This window comes from Triplophysa rosa, linkage group LG18, assembly GCF_024868665.1.
Source record: "Triplophysa rosa linkage group LG18, Trosa_1v2, whole genome shotgun sequence".
NCBI classification, from domain to species: Eukaryota; Metazoa; Chordata; class Actinopteri; order Cypriniformes; family Nemacheilidae; genus Triplophysa; species Triplophysa rosa.
In genome coordinates this window covers 21,213,588-21,226,727 of record NC_079907.1, presented here as the reverse complement: position 1 = coordinate 21,226,727, position 13,140 = coordinate 21,213,588, and the positions used below count along the sequence as shown (strand labels likewise).

The 13,140-nt window shown below is 38.5% G+C and overlaps 2 protein-coding genes across 2 annotated transcripts; both read left to right on the top strand.

Moving 5' to 3' along the window:
- Positions 1-4,389: 4,389 nt before the first annotated feature.
- gdf10b (growth differentiation factor 10b) lies at positions 4,390-8,320 on the top strand. Its single transcript, XM_057358653.1, has 3 exons — positions 4,390-4,829; positions 5,491-6,368; positions 6,726-8,320. Exons 1-3 carry the CDS (start codon positions 4,577-4,579, stop codon positions 6,915-6,917), a joined length of 1,323 nt encoding a protein of 440 aa, XP_057214636.1. The 5' UTR covers positions 4,390-4,576; the 3' UTR covers positions 6,918-8,320.
- Positions 8,321-8,398: 78 nt separating this feature from the next.
- gdf2 (growth differentiation factor 2) lies at positions 8,399-10,595 on the top strand. The gene is made up of 2 exons (XM_057359067.1): positions 8,399-9,176; positions 9,251-10,595. The coding sequence occupies exons 1-2, from the start codon at positions 8,792-8,794 to the stop codon at positions 10,108-10,110; spliced, it is 1,245 nt and encodes a 414-aa protein (XP_057215050.1). The 5' UTR covers positions 8,399-8,791; the 3' UTR covers positions 10,111-10,595.
- Positions 10,596-13,140: the final 2,545 nt, after the last annotated feature.

The window sequence follows — 13,140 nt, the reverse complement described above, 5'->3', positions numbered from 1 at the left end:
TTCAAATGGTTTAATAGGGTTCACGTACCACACTACACTAATAAAAACATGCTGGGAAAAAATGAAATCATTTCACAGTTGTGCAAAGTCCAGCTTGGGCAGTAAGTATGGATGATTTATGTGGAATGAAACGGGGTGCAAGTGGTCAGACCATTTGGTACATTAATGTGCAGTGTAATAGTCTTGCTGAAGGAGCGGTGATGGGAAAATGGCCAAAGTGATTGATAACAGTGAGGACAAAATACAACAGACTATGACCAGTGACACTATCAATGTATGGATAAGCAAATGAGGTACTGTAAGTAACTTAACAGGCCTTTGATTCATTTAAGCATTTCATAACCACCTCTCAGGCTTTTAAAGAAATAAGTCTTCTCATTTCAGTTTGGCTGTTATGCCTGTAACATATCTGTTATAGATGATCTAACTAATCAAAAATGTGCTCTGTAGTTTTAACATGACCTCGCACATTGAGGCTCTAATGTAAAGGTCTATTAAAGAAATCCAAAGTTTTCTTTTTTGTTTGACAGATCTTGTTGAATTTTCCCCATAGTATAAGCATAATAAAAAATACACATATGAACTTTCACTCACTTGTCTGTTCATATTTTCCACAGTGCTCCTCGGTATTTCTCTTTTCATTTTAACTCCCCTGAAAAAAACAATGGAATCCTGATAGAAACCATCAGTTTCAATTAAAATACCACTATGAACCATTAGCTTTTTCTATTAAAACCATTACAAATTTCCTTTTTGTAGTGTTTTGGGCATTATTTCAATAGCATTAATCTGCCAGATTAACACCCAACCAGCAGAATCCATCACATAGACACCATTAAAGTTTCCATTAAAATCCCTACAATTCCCATTATAACATCCGCTATCAAACCAAGTCAAAGGGCCGTCTGCAACATACTGATCACATCAAACTGCATCACTTCAAACTATGAACCTATATTTCTTTTGACATAGTAAATCTGCAATTTATTTTCATTGTTGGTGTATAAACTGTGATTTTGACAGCAAATTTATGTTTCTAGTCCAGAGCCATCACATCTTTATATTTTTATATAAAGAAAACGTACCACGAGGGGAAAAAAGAGCTAAACAAAACACTAACGCACCCAACACTTGCAACTTCAAAACTAAAGTTCTTGACAAGATCTTTGGGTAAAAAACAACATGACAATATACGTGGAGAAACAGCAATACAAACCGAACCAGCACAGGACACACAAGCAAACACAAGGGCATTAAATAGGGGAACAAACGAGGAATAATGACACTGGGCAGGTGTGGGGAATGAAACACTAATGGGAAGATAGACTGGGAAACGAAGGGGCGGGGCCAAGAGACGCACAGGAGAGCACATGGCACTATAAGCAACAAAACAACTACCCATGTGCTTCCACACAGAACACAACAATACTGTCACGACCCTGTCCACAAAACTAGAAATCACAAGAGGGACAGAATCATGACAAGTAAGCAGGTCGTGCATTGACTTACATTGTTTTGATGCTTAGCATATGAAATCTAAACTGTCATCGTAATAATTCATTACTATAGCAACTGATGCTCATTCTCACATCTATTTGCATGCAAATTACAATTTTGTTTTATCCAAACAGTCTCAAATTACCTGAAAATGTAACACTATTCACTATTCTCTTGTTGCCTTGTAACCGCTGGTATTTCCCTCAGGAAGTGCAAATTTAGTTCATTAAGCAGCACAGTCAAAGCTATCTTTCTAACTAATGTTATTCTGACTCTTTATTTTTGTCTTTTCATCCACCAATTGGCATGACCATTCGCTGTATGCAAATAGAACAGGCCGGATATTTCTGCAAGACTTGATCTGTCAAAAAGATAGAGTCTGATGTTCACCACACAAGAGGAGGGAGGTGAGGCAAAACACTGACGGACACTGTGTGAGCTACACGCGGACATGCTGGCACAGATGAGGCGGTTAACAGAGGTTTTCATGGCCCACGGACATCTATGACCGAATCAGTCAAAACTGTCATTTAGCTGGAGCCAGCAATATGAAAAAAAGTCAAGCGGAGGTTGGCGAGGGGCCAAAACCAACATAGTGTACACTGTCTTCTACTTTAGATGAGCACCCTAGGCAAAAATCTCAAGAATGAGCAAGAGCTTTCAGTCCAAATCGCCATTGATACACCAGAAATGATTCTGTGTCATATTTAATGAAAGTCTCTTCATACAGAATGATTCGCACTCACAGAGATACAAACGTATTTTGTATTTTATTCAAACATTGGGAGACAAAGACACAGACGTTTCGGCTAATGCCTTCTTCAGTAATGAAAGTACCACAGAGGCTGCGATGGGTTTGTAAAGGAAAGACAGACACATTTGTTATAAAAACAGCCTTCATAATGAAGATGAATTAATGGTCTATAAAATTCAGAGCCTCGTACTCTACAAACACAGCTTTTCTGTTTTACAGCGATTTGCATTTGGTAGATGCTTTTATACAATGCATTTAAGGTAGCCTATACAGAATGTGTGTTATGGAAATCAAACCCACAACTTTTGTCCAGCTAATGCAACGCTCTAACTAAACTACACAAACCACATTAATACAGAACTGAGAAAAGTAACGTTTTTTTCGTTTTCTTTCCTTTTTTTTGGAAGTAAGCATAACCCAGTGTGAAAAGATTTTCGTAACTGTGGTAAGCAGTGCAGCTGGAAGTGTTTAATGGCTTGTCACCACCTCTTTCACAGGGCTAGCATTGTAATGCTGTGAACCCTCAAACTACAAGCTTCTGGTGTCTCTTTCCAAAAGGTTATATTCACAACTTGATTCAAGAATGAGGAAAGTCCAGTTATCTAGTTATGCGTTGCATTATACAAGCATTTATAAAGTATTATAGTTTAGGCTTTCAGGTTCTTCCAAATCTACCGTACACAGACACACACACGCACACACATGTTGGGTTTCCATGTTTTATGGGGACATTCCATAGACGCAATGGTTTTTATACTGTACAGACTGTATATCATATCCCCTACCCCTAAAACTAAACTTAACAATCACACAAAACTTTCTGCTCTTTTAGATTTTCGAAAAAGTTTATTCTGTATGATTTATAAGCTTGTTTCCTCATGGGGACCAAAATATGTCCCCACAAGGACAAGGATTTTGGATATTGCCATCTTTGTGGGGACATTTTGTCCCCATACCGTAGGGTTTACCCTTCCCACGCACACACACACACACACACACACATATTTAATACTTTACACTGTGATGTGCAGAATGTTTTATTAATACTGTCTTTAATACAGATACTCCTTTTTTTGAATGGGATCATTTACATTATTTATTCTCTTGACCTCACCCACAGATGAAGAACTGTATATTCCTGACATATTTCTCTTGACCTAATTCGTTTGTGGGAAAAAATAGGCCATATGTGACCCTGGATCACAAAACCAGTCTTAAGTAGCACGGGAACATTTTTAGTAAAAGACAAAAATACATTGTGTGGGTCAAAATGATCGATTTTTCTTTTATGCCAAAAATCATTAGGATATTAAATAAAGATCATGTTCCATTAAGATATTTTGTAAATTTCCTACCTTAAATATATAAAAACTTTATTTTTGTGAGTGGATGGTCTGCCACAGTGCCCCTGATTAACAACTTCAAAGGCAATTTTCTCAATATTTTGATTTTTTTGCGCTCTCAGATTCCAGAGTTTTAAACGGTTGTATCTCAGCCAGATATTGTCCTATTCTAACAACTCATATATCTATAGAAAGTTTATTTATTCAGCTTTCAGATTATGTAAAAATCTCAATTTCGAAAAATTGACCCATGAGACCGGTTTTGTTGTCCAGGGTCACAATATGTGCAAACACAATATACAATATACATAGTTTCTTTCAATACAAAACAATAAAGTTATTTTATAAAAACGCGTGTTTTTGACTCAATAATAAAGGAAAAGTTTTAGACAACATAAAATGCCACGAGGCAAATCGTGACTAAACTGAAGGTGAATAGCCTAATAAAATAAAACGCAGTTTTGATTAGGCCTATTTGGGATTTTCTTTTAGTCACAACACAATTCCCATAGTTACATTTCTGTCATTCTATAGTTATTCTGTCATAGGCCCTGTATTGTTATTATTTTGTCATACTTAAGACACATAATAAGCAGCTATACTGTATATGATATGCTAGTAATTCTGCAAGGGGTGAATAAGTAAAAAAAACAAATACCTCAATAAATTTGAAATGCGATCATGAAGCAATCAATTGAATTCCGTCACAGTTATGTCGCGGCGGTAAGGATGAAGGTTTAATGCAGCGCAGCCTCTCGTTGGCTGGCTGCCCGGCACGTCGTCATCTGTCATTGCTTCAGCCGTAAGAAGAAACAAGTGTATGAACTTCTAGTAGCCTAATTCTCATCCAGCGCTGGATTCTGCAGCGTAGGAGACGGAGTTCAGTATCAATCCTCAGACGGAACCAAGCTTCCCATCAGGCATCAACTGCTCTGGTCTCTTTGTCCACTTTTAACGGGATCGTACATATAGCATTGTGAAAATGGCAAAATTGTGCATCGTGGCTCAAGTTTTTCTTTATCTTAACATCGTTAAAGTAGACTTTGTGAACTCATCCGAGCTGAACGGTGATATTCCCGCAGCAGAACCGGCATTTGACAACCGCGCCGCTCCAGACATGATGACCATTAATATGTACAGGGTTTATGATAAATGCAGCAAGAAGCATCACCACCATCATCATCAACAACAAAAACAGACCGTAAACACGATCAGAAGCTTCAGAGGCTTGACAGGTGAGTTAAATAAACGTTTTTAGTTTAAAATAATTGTGCATTTTCATTTTGTATTTTAGTGTTTTTAACTTTCAAAAAGGTGACATCATATAGCGATCAATGTTCATTTGATTAGATTCTAACGCATACTTAGACGTTTTATTAAAGGGGCATTTTGAAAACCCACATGCAAACCTAAGAGAAATGTTTAGCTATTCCCCAGCATGTGAATATTACATTAAATTACGAATGGCAAAATGCATATTCATGTATACTTTACATTATCCCAGTTATGTTGCCCAATTTTCAGAGCTGCTAAGTTTCCACTGGAGGTGCGCTATTAAAAATATTTGCTCTTAAAAAGTATTAGTGGGCACGGGAGAAAAAAAAACAAGAAACCTTGAAAGCAGCTCACTAAACACTACCATGTGGTCGTATACTGATTCAGGAGCAATGTTTATCTTTTTATTAAACTGCCTTGTAAACCGTAGACCATGGTTGGATATTAAATCTAGACTGTAGACAACGTGTTGTTTATGAGAATGTTGTCTGGAAACTTTACTGGTCAATTACATGCACTCAGAATTATAGTTATTAATCCATTACTGTATGTTTCATACTGACAGGACCCCAACTATATATATATATATAATTGAATCCCTTTTCAAATGTTTAATTTCAGAGATCTCCCATCACAAGGTTTTGTTTCACTTTAACCTCACCTCTATCCCTGATTCGGAAGTGATCCTGAATTCAGCTATACATTTTCCCGACCAGCAATCCCGCCACAGGTCCTGGTCCTGCCGGCGTTCCCGCGGAGCTGCGTGTCGCCTCCAGCACCTTCAGCCGCTCACCCCAGCACATCTCATCATTAAGGGGGCATCACCAAACGCTGCCATGCCCTCTCGGTTGTCCAACTTCACATTGTCCCCTAACAGAAAGGTGCTTTGGCAGATTACGGATATATCTTCAGCCGTCAAACAAGCCCAGGTTCAGGGTGAGCTGTTGATCACTGCTGAGTTCGACTTCGGGAGCAGATTCCAGAGACGCCAGGATCGCTTGTCTCATCACAGTTTGCCGTACATTCTCGTGTATGCTGATGACATTGCCATAAACGAACCAAACAGCGTTGCCACGACTCTGCAAAGATACAGTTCATCTCCTGTGCCCGAGGGGAAAGACAATAAACCTCACTCTGCATTCTTAAATTCAAGGATCAGGAGAGAAGTGGACCACTTCCAGAGTAACTATCTACCCGATGTCCAATACAATGATCTAAAGAACAGGGAGTTATGGGATACTGCCTTTATTGCGAAAAGGCCCAAACCTTTGCCAAAGGGCAAGGAAAACCATAAGGGGTTTAGAGGGTCCCAGGAGCTCAGCTTTGACGAGAAGACCATGAAAAAAGCAAGACGCAAGCAATGGAGCGAGCCGCGAATGTGTGCACGCCGTTACCTGAGGGTAGACTTTGCCGACATTGGTTGGAGTGAATGGATATTAGCTCCAAAGGCGTTTGATGCGTACTACTGTGCAGGAACCTGTGGCTTTCCAATTCCAAAGGTCAGGGAATGATTTTATCTCAACTCCATTTATGCATTTGGTAGATTCTTAAAACAACTTAAAGTGCATTCAATCTATACAGTTTTTAAATCATTATGTATGTTCTAACAGAATGGTTTATCAATAGAGCTACGTGACAGACAAACCTTTACTGTATGTGATATTTCCATTACAAAATGTAAACATTGCTTAATCTAGGTTAAAGTTGATAAAAACATGAAAATGTACGAATTAATAATTATTGGTGCAGATTTGGTTGTAGAAAATTTGCATAATTGTGCAGTAACCTATTAAAACGTTACTTGTTCTGAGCTTCTCCTTTAACCTTCTCTCTCTTCTTCTCTCAATGAAATTCAGGTTGTTCAACCGTCCAACCATGCCACCATCCAGAGTATAGTGAGAGCTGTGGGAATTGTCCCTGGAGTCCCGGAGCCGTGCTGCGTACCCAACAATATGGGTTCTCTGGCTGTGCTGTTTCTTGACACAAGCAAGAATATGGTACTGAAGGTCTACCCGAGCATGTCTGTGGAGACCTGTGCCTGTCGATAAGCCAGCCAGGTAGCTAACGGACAGTGATCAATAGACATCAATCAAAGATCATACTGTATATGAACTCAAGGGTGGGAGACAACTGTAAATACTGAAGCACGTCATATTTTAACTTTATTATGTATGCAAATAAGACCTCAAAACAGTTCTAAGATCTTTGTATCCTGTTTTCACTCTTTTTACCTTGGAATGAATTGTATATATCAGTAATATCAATACTGAAAAAATGGGAAATAAAAATTGTAAATAAATAATTGTTAACTGTATACATCAGGGCTTTTTAGTTGGTCTGTAGCTAAGGAAGAAAATGAAAATGACCCCTTTATGTACTCCATGACTTCCTTTCTTAGGCTGACCACAGTTATATTCAAATTATATTAAGCTATATTAAACATTATCCTGACTCGTCCTAGCTTTGCAGTACCATTAAATGGGGTCCAAATATGTTAAGCTCCTAAAAGCGCGTTCATCCATAATAAAAGTATTCCATATGTCCCCCGTGGGCTAATACATGTTTTCTGAGGTCAAATTATACATTTCTGAGAGAAAATGATCAATATTTCAAGTTTAAAGGTCCAGTGTATGAACTGTAACGCCATCTAGGGGCGAGGTTACGAATTGCAACCAACGGCTCCACCGCTCCCCATCCCTTTTGAAGCATTATGGCGGCTGACTCAGAACTAAGACGTCGTCGCGTTTTCGGTTCTTTGCCGAAGGAGATAACGTTTTTATGAAACGCTCTTTAGAGCGAAATAAATGAAATAAAAAAACTGTAGATAGAAATAGCTCATTCTAAGGTAATAAAAACATAACATTATATAAGGTCTCTATACACCTCTGAAGACACAGTTATGTATATTTTATTGCATTCCTGTCAATAGATCCTCCAAAAAATTACACATTATTAATTACACAAGTTTTCAAATGTGGCACACTTCAAATCTTTTTGGTTCTTGTGTGTCTCAGTCATTGTGTACCACAATGCATATAGCCATTTTTATTTGATAATGGGGTTTTTCATTTTCCAGTGAACTGTTATCTGTTTAACTTGCTATTAAAGTAGAATGGTACACTGCCGAATCTAGCATGGAAATCATAATAAACCTCAACCACTTTTAGTCATTTGTAAGATGGAGGGTATGAGAATGTTTAGCATACTGCTGCCATCTAGTGTCCTGTGACTTTGATAGTTCCAGCATTAGTCTTTGTTGTTTGTTCCATGTGCAGCCAATGCATCACTAGATGGATTGAGTAGCCATAGGTAGTAATAAGCAATTTGATACATTTACAAAATTATCTGAAACTTGTAATTATTTATTATTTTTAACTGAATTACATAATGATTGTATGCAAAAAGGTTTCTTCGTGTAATTTAATGCTGAATCCCGGTGGAATGTTTGTGAATACAGAAAGGGCAAAGGGCAACTTCCTTAAACTCATTAAAGTCTTTCACAACCAGATTCCACCATTTGAATTTTATTTGGCAGTGGGGAAAATGGCAACTAAAAACACTGACGGCATTGGAATCTATAATGTTAATATTTATCATAGCTGAGGCCGATTAGCTCAAGCATGATCTTAAATATACACAAACATATTAAGTGACAGATCTGCTTTTCAGACAATCCTGTCTTTTCTCAAAATCTAACCCAATTAGTTTTCAAAGTCTGTTTCCAAACTGTTTACAGAACCCTCATTAAATACAAGCTTCCTCGCGATAACAAGGCTCAAACTAAGACATCAGTGACCAAGATAAGAATAGCCGTGCTACTATTTTGGTTTCCAGTGTGTCTGACGCTTAGCGCAGAGCATGGGAGTCAACCTGAGGTTCACTTGACGAACCCCAATTTCAAAAACTCCTCCACAAGGCTTGGATGAGAAAGTCGCCTAACTTTCTTAGCAACTACAAGAAAATGCAAGGATTAAGATATCTGATGCTTCTGGTGTGCATCAATTTCGCTGCCTCAGTTGGGATGTGTGAAGGGAAATCTTTAGGTGAAATCCCCTATCCGGAAGATGCAGCGTTCATCCAAAACGAACAGCAAAACATCGAGGAAGAAGACAACAACAATGACAAGCTGGAAAGCTTTTTGGGGTACATGAAAGAAGATTTTTTGAAGAAGCTGAATTTATCAGGTGTGCCGCAGGAGCACAGGAAGGTTCAGCCTCCCCAGTTCATGATGGAACTTTATGACAAATATGCTTCTGATAAGACGTCCATACCTCGCTCTGATGTCATTCGAAGCTTTGTCGTACAGGGTAAGAGCATAACAAATCTCAGAATCTCAGAAAATGATGCTAAATTTGTATCTATAATTGATTTTTCTCAACAGATGTGACTTACTCTGTTAGACACGGCAACAAAACCCAACACAGGCTGCTTTTCAACATTTCCATCCCAAGTCGTGAAGAAATGACATTGGTGCAGCTCAGGCTATTCACTCTCTGGGATGGTGATAAACCAACGAGCCAAGTCAACAATGACTTTTACACTTCTGTTAATGTTTACTTTGTAGAATATGGACACGTACACTTTCTGGAAGGGAGACGTGTAACTGATGCCACGAACACATGGGAAGCATTCGATGTGACTAGGGCCGCCAGGAGCTGGCAAGAATCTGGACACGGTGCTGGTGAACTCCAGGTGGAGATAGAACAAGACCGCGATTCTCTTAAGGATGGATGGCTTGACATAAACCTGGGTTTAGAGGATAACGCCTCTGCTGTTTTAATTGTTTTTTCAGATGACCTTGGGAACAGAAAGGGAGAGTCCGTGAGAGAGGTAATGGAGATGATCATTCACGAAAGGGAGGTGGAATTTTTGAGCAACCGTGTTCAGGTGGACCAGCATCCCAGGAGAAAAAGAAAGGCGAAGAACAATTACTGCCGGAGGACGTCGCTGAAGGTCATTTTCAAAGACATCGGATGGGATAAATGGATTGTTGCCCCACCCGAATACGAGGCTTATGAGTGCAAAGGGGTGTGCAATTTCCCCCTGACGGATGAGTTAACCCCTTCCAAACACGCCATCATCCAAACTCTGGTTAATCTGAGCAATCCGAAAAAGGCAAACATGGCATGCTGTGTCCCGACCAAGCTGGACCCGATTACTGTTATGTACCAAGAAAGGGGTGTGATCACAGTGCGACACCTTTATGAGGAGATGAAAGTGGCGGAGTGTGGATGTAGGTAGTGTATGTTTGCTTAAAGATCTGTATCAAATATATTTGTTTTATTATATTTGTCCAAGTCATAGAATTAATATAAAAAACAATAACTAAATAACAATAATTAATTGTTTGTATTGTATTTATGCTGACTTTCATTTTGGATATATATTTAGGATTTCACAACAACTGTAGATTGGGTCGAAATATTGGGGTCTTGTATGGGGTCAGGTGTGTTTTCCTATGCTCTGGAAGATTTTTGTTGTAAATTTATGCAAACGCAGATGCCACTGCATTGTTAAGCACATGGTTCTCGTGTACATGCTTGCAGTCCTATGGTGGTAGCAAACATTTTTACCAATATCATTTTATTTAGATGAATATTATTTATATTCTGTATTGTATTAACAGACTCGTTGTTACCTCCCCCACAAAATAAGATTTGTATATAATAATTTGCCTTCATTTATGTAGGCTATTTTAGCATAACGCTGCTGTCCTTCTATATAACACCTTGTATCTCCATATTTTGTGATTTATTTATTTTTGCCATAAATCATTATTATTAGTCACCCTAATAATACAGTTTTGCAAATATCTATGAAAAAAAAGATTAAAAAGTGCTTGTCAACTTTGGGAACTCGTACTACTGTAATCATTTAAAAAGTACAGTGGTTTTTTTTCCATTTCCTGAAAAACAGTACATTTGGACATGTAGGGTTTCAGGACAGCAATGATACGCATCTTTAAATTAAAGTATGTACATTTTCAACATTATTTTATTCATTGTAATTCATTCTATTTAAAAAAACAAGTTTTCCAAAAGTTGTGACTGCAAGAACCTTTCAGTACTGTGTGGTGAGCGCCCCCTGCTGGAAGAGTTTCATGTCTCGTTCTATATTTCAAATTGTTCTATTTTATCCTTTTTAAGATGAATGTTTGTCACAAGCTAAATGAGTCATTTGCAAGATTTTCAAACAATAAACATAACTTACACTTGTACCAATGATAATTCAAGTTTATCAACGCACACACACACACACTTCATAGTCCTTGTACTGTACTGCTCTGTTAGGTGAATATTACATTTATTGTTGGATTAAAAAACAATTCAGGGGCAGACAGTAGTGTTAATAACGCAGTGTCCAGCTCTACACATTTTTTCTCCCGTTTGACGTACAATACAACGATCCAGACATGTTAATCAGAGATTCTTGATTGGCCACATGGAATCAGCCGACAGAATTGCATAAGACGCACAGCATTAAAAGATTTTAAGATTTTAAGGAGAAAGAAGTAAGATTAACAGTGTAGCACCAATTAGGATTGAGCGAGTTTGGGGTTACATAATTTCATCCTGTAAAAAGTGGCCATGGCCAAGTTCTAAATAATTCTTTGATACATTTGATTATACAACCAAATCTCATTATTGGTGACTGCGAAATCTCAAGCTAACGCAAGTACTTTTCTGTTTCAGTGTTTGTTCAGAGACGACCTATTCACCTGTGTGATCATGCCAGTTGGCCTGACATTACCTTTACATGTCTGACCTTATTTTCTTCACATCGTACTCCTGCACTGTGGCCATGACAGTTCACTTTAAATTCTATTTTAAAGTGATACTTCACCCAGAAATGAAAATTCTGTCATCAGTTACAGTCATTTCAAACCTGTATGACTTTCTGTATTCTGCAGCACACACACACAAAAAGAAAACGCTGTCGCATTCAAGGTGCACTTGATGACCCCAGACTGACCGCCTATGTTCCGGTCACGCCACCTGCACTTCTGTCACTGCCCACTGAACAGCTGACACGGCTAATCGGGAATTCTTTTAAATCGGAGGTGATGGACAACACTGTCGTTTCCCCGAGCATTTACAGTACTATAGATGAGTAGACTGCGGCAAAACGGGTGCCTACCTCACAACAACGTCTGGTAGAAGGATCTGGAGTATCATACATTGTTTTGTATGAGCGACTCACTAACATTGTGAAGGAGGCATGGACAACGCAACTCTCCCTGAAGGCCGATTTAGGAAAAGAAAAGACCTTATTGTCTTCATTTGGTACAGCAGAGGCTTTTACCTACATTTTAACACCTGAGAAAAGCTCTCATTGCAGGAGAAAGGTCAGCGGGAGGGTCGATTAAGGTCGAAAAGTTGAGGACTGGTTTTGTTAACCCACACAGCAAAATCGCCAGTGTTAAAAAGGGTGAAATTTACACTCACAGTGTTTATATAATCCACACAAAAACAATTTTTCAGATCTTTCCGTTGCAGAGATGTGATCGTTTTTTTTTGCACGATTTTACTGTGCAGTTAATGGGCTCAACTGGGAGTTAGGTGAGGAGTTAGGTCTTCAAAAATCCTCAAGTAGATATCAAGGCAATTCAGGGTTCTGTCAATACATAATGGGCAAGAAGTAGATCAAATAAAAGAAGCTTATCTTTTGATTACACCATTATTCATGCATTATTCAAGCCCAGCAAACAGGTATAAATCTGGAATCACCTGGAAACGCATCTCCGTTTTGACAGGTTTCCTCAATACACCCACAATATTGATGGGACCGAAGGATGAAATGAAAGAAAAGGTCTGGCAATCAATCAAAGACATACAGTAAAGAACCTGATCTTTGATCTGCGCCGGTGGATGCTCTGAAGTCTTGCCAATTCTGCTCTCCTATATGTTTGACGTCTCATCATATATTCACCTCTGTTCTTTATACAGTACAACAGTATCCAAAATATCACCTTTTATTTTCACACCCCCCACAACATCATGCTATGCTTCTACTTAAGGTGTTTATATTTTGACAAGCTATTGAACTGTAGGAGCTGGATGCAATTTTTGCAGATAGGCACAGCTAAAGGAAATAACCTCTGGAACGTATTTTTACACAAAGACTTGTGAAGACACAAACCTTGAAATCACTATCAATAATTGAATTGATGTACAGTAAATTCAGGGGATCTGGGAATTGGTGGATTGGTGGTGGTGTGGTTCCTGCTAGTTCTTGCTGAAACTGCAGTCGAGGGAGCTCGTTGAGTTTAGG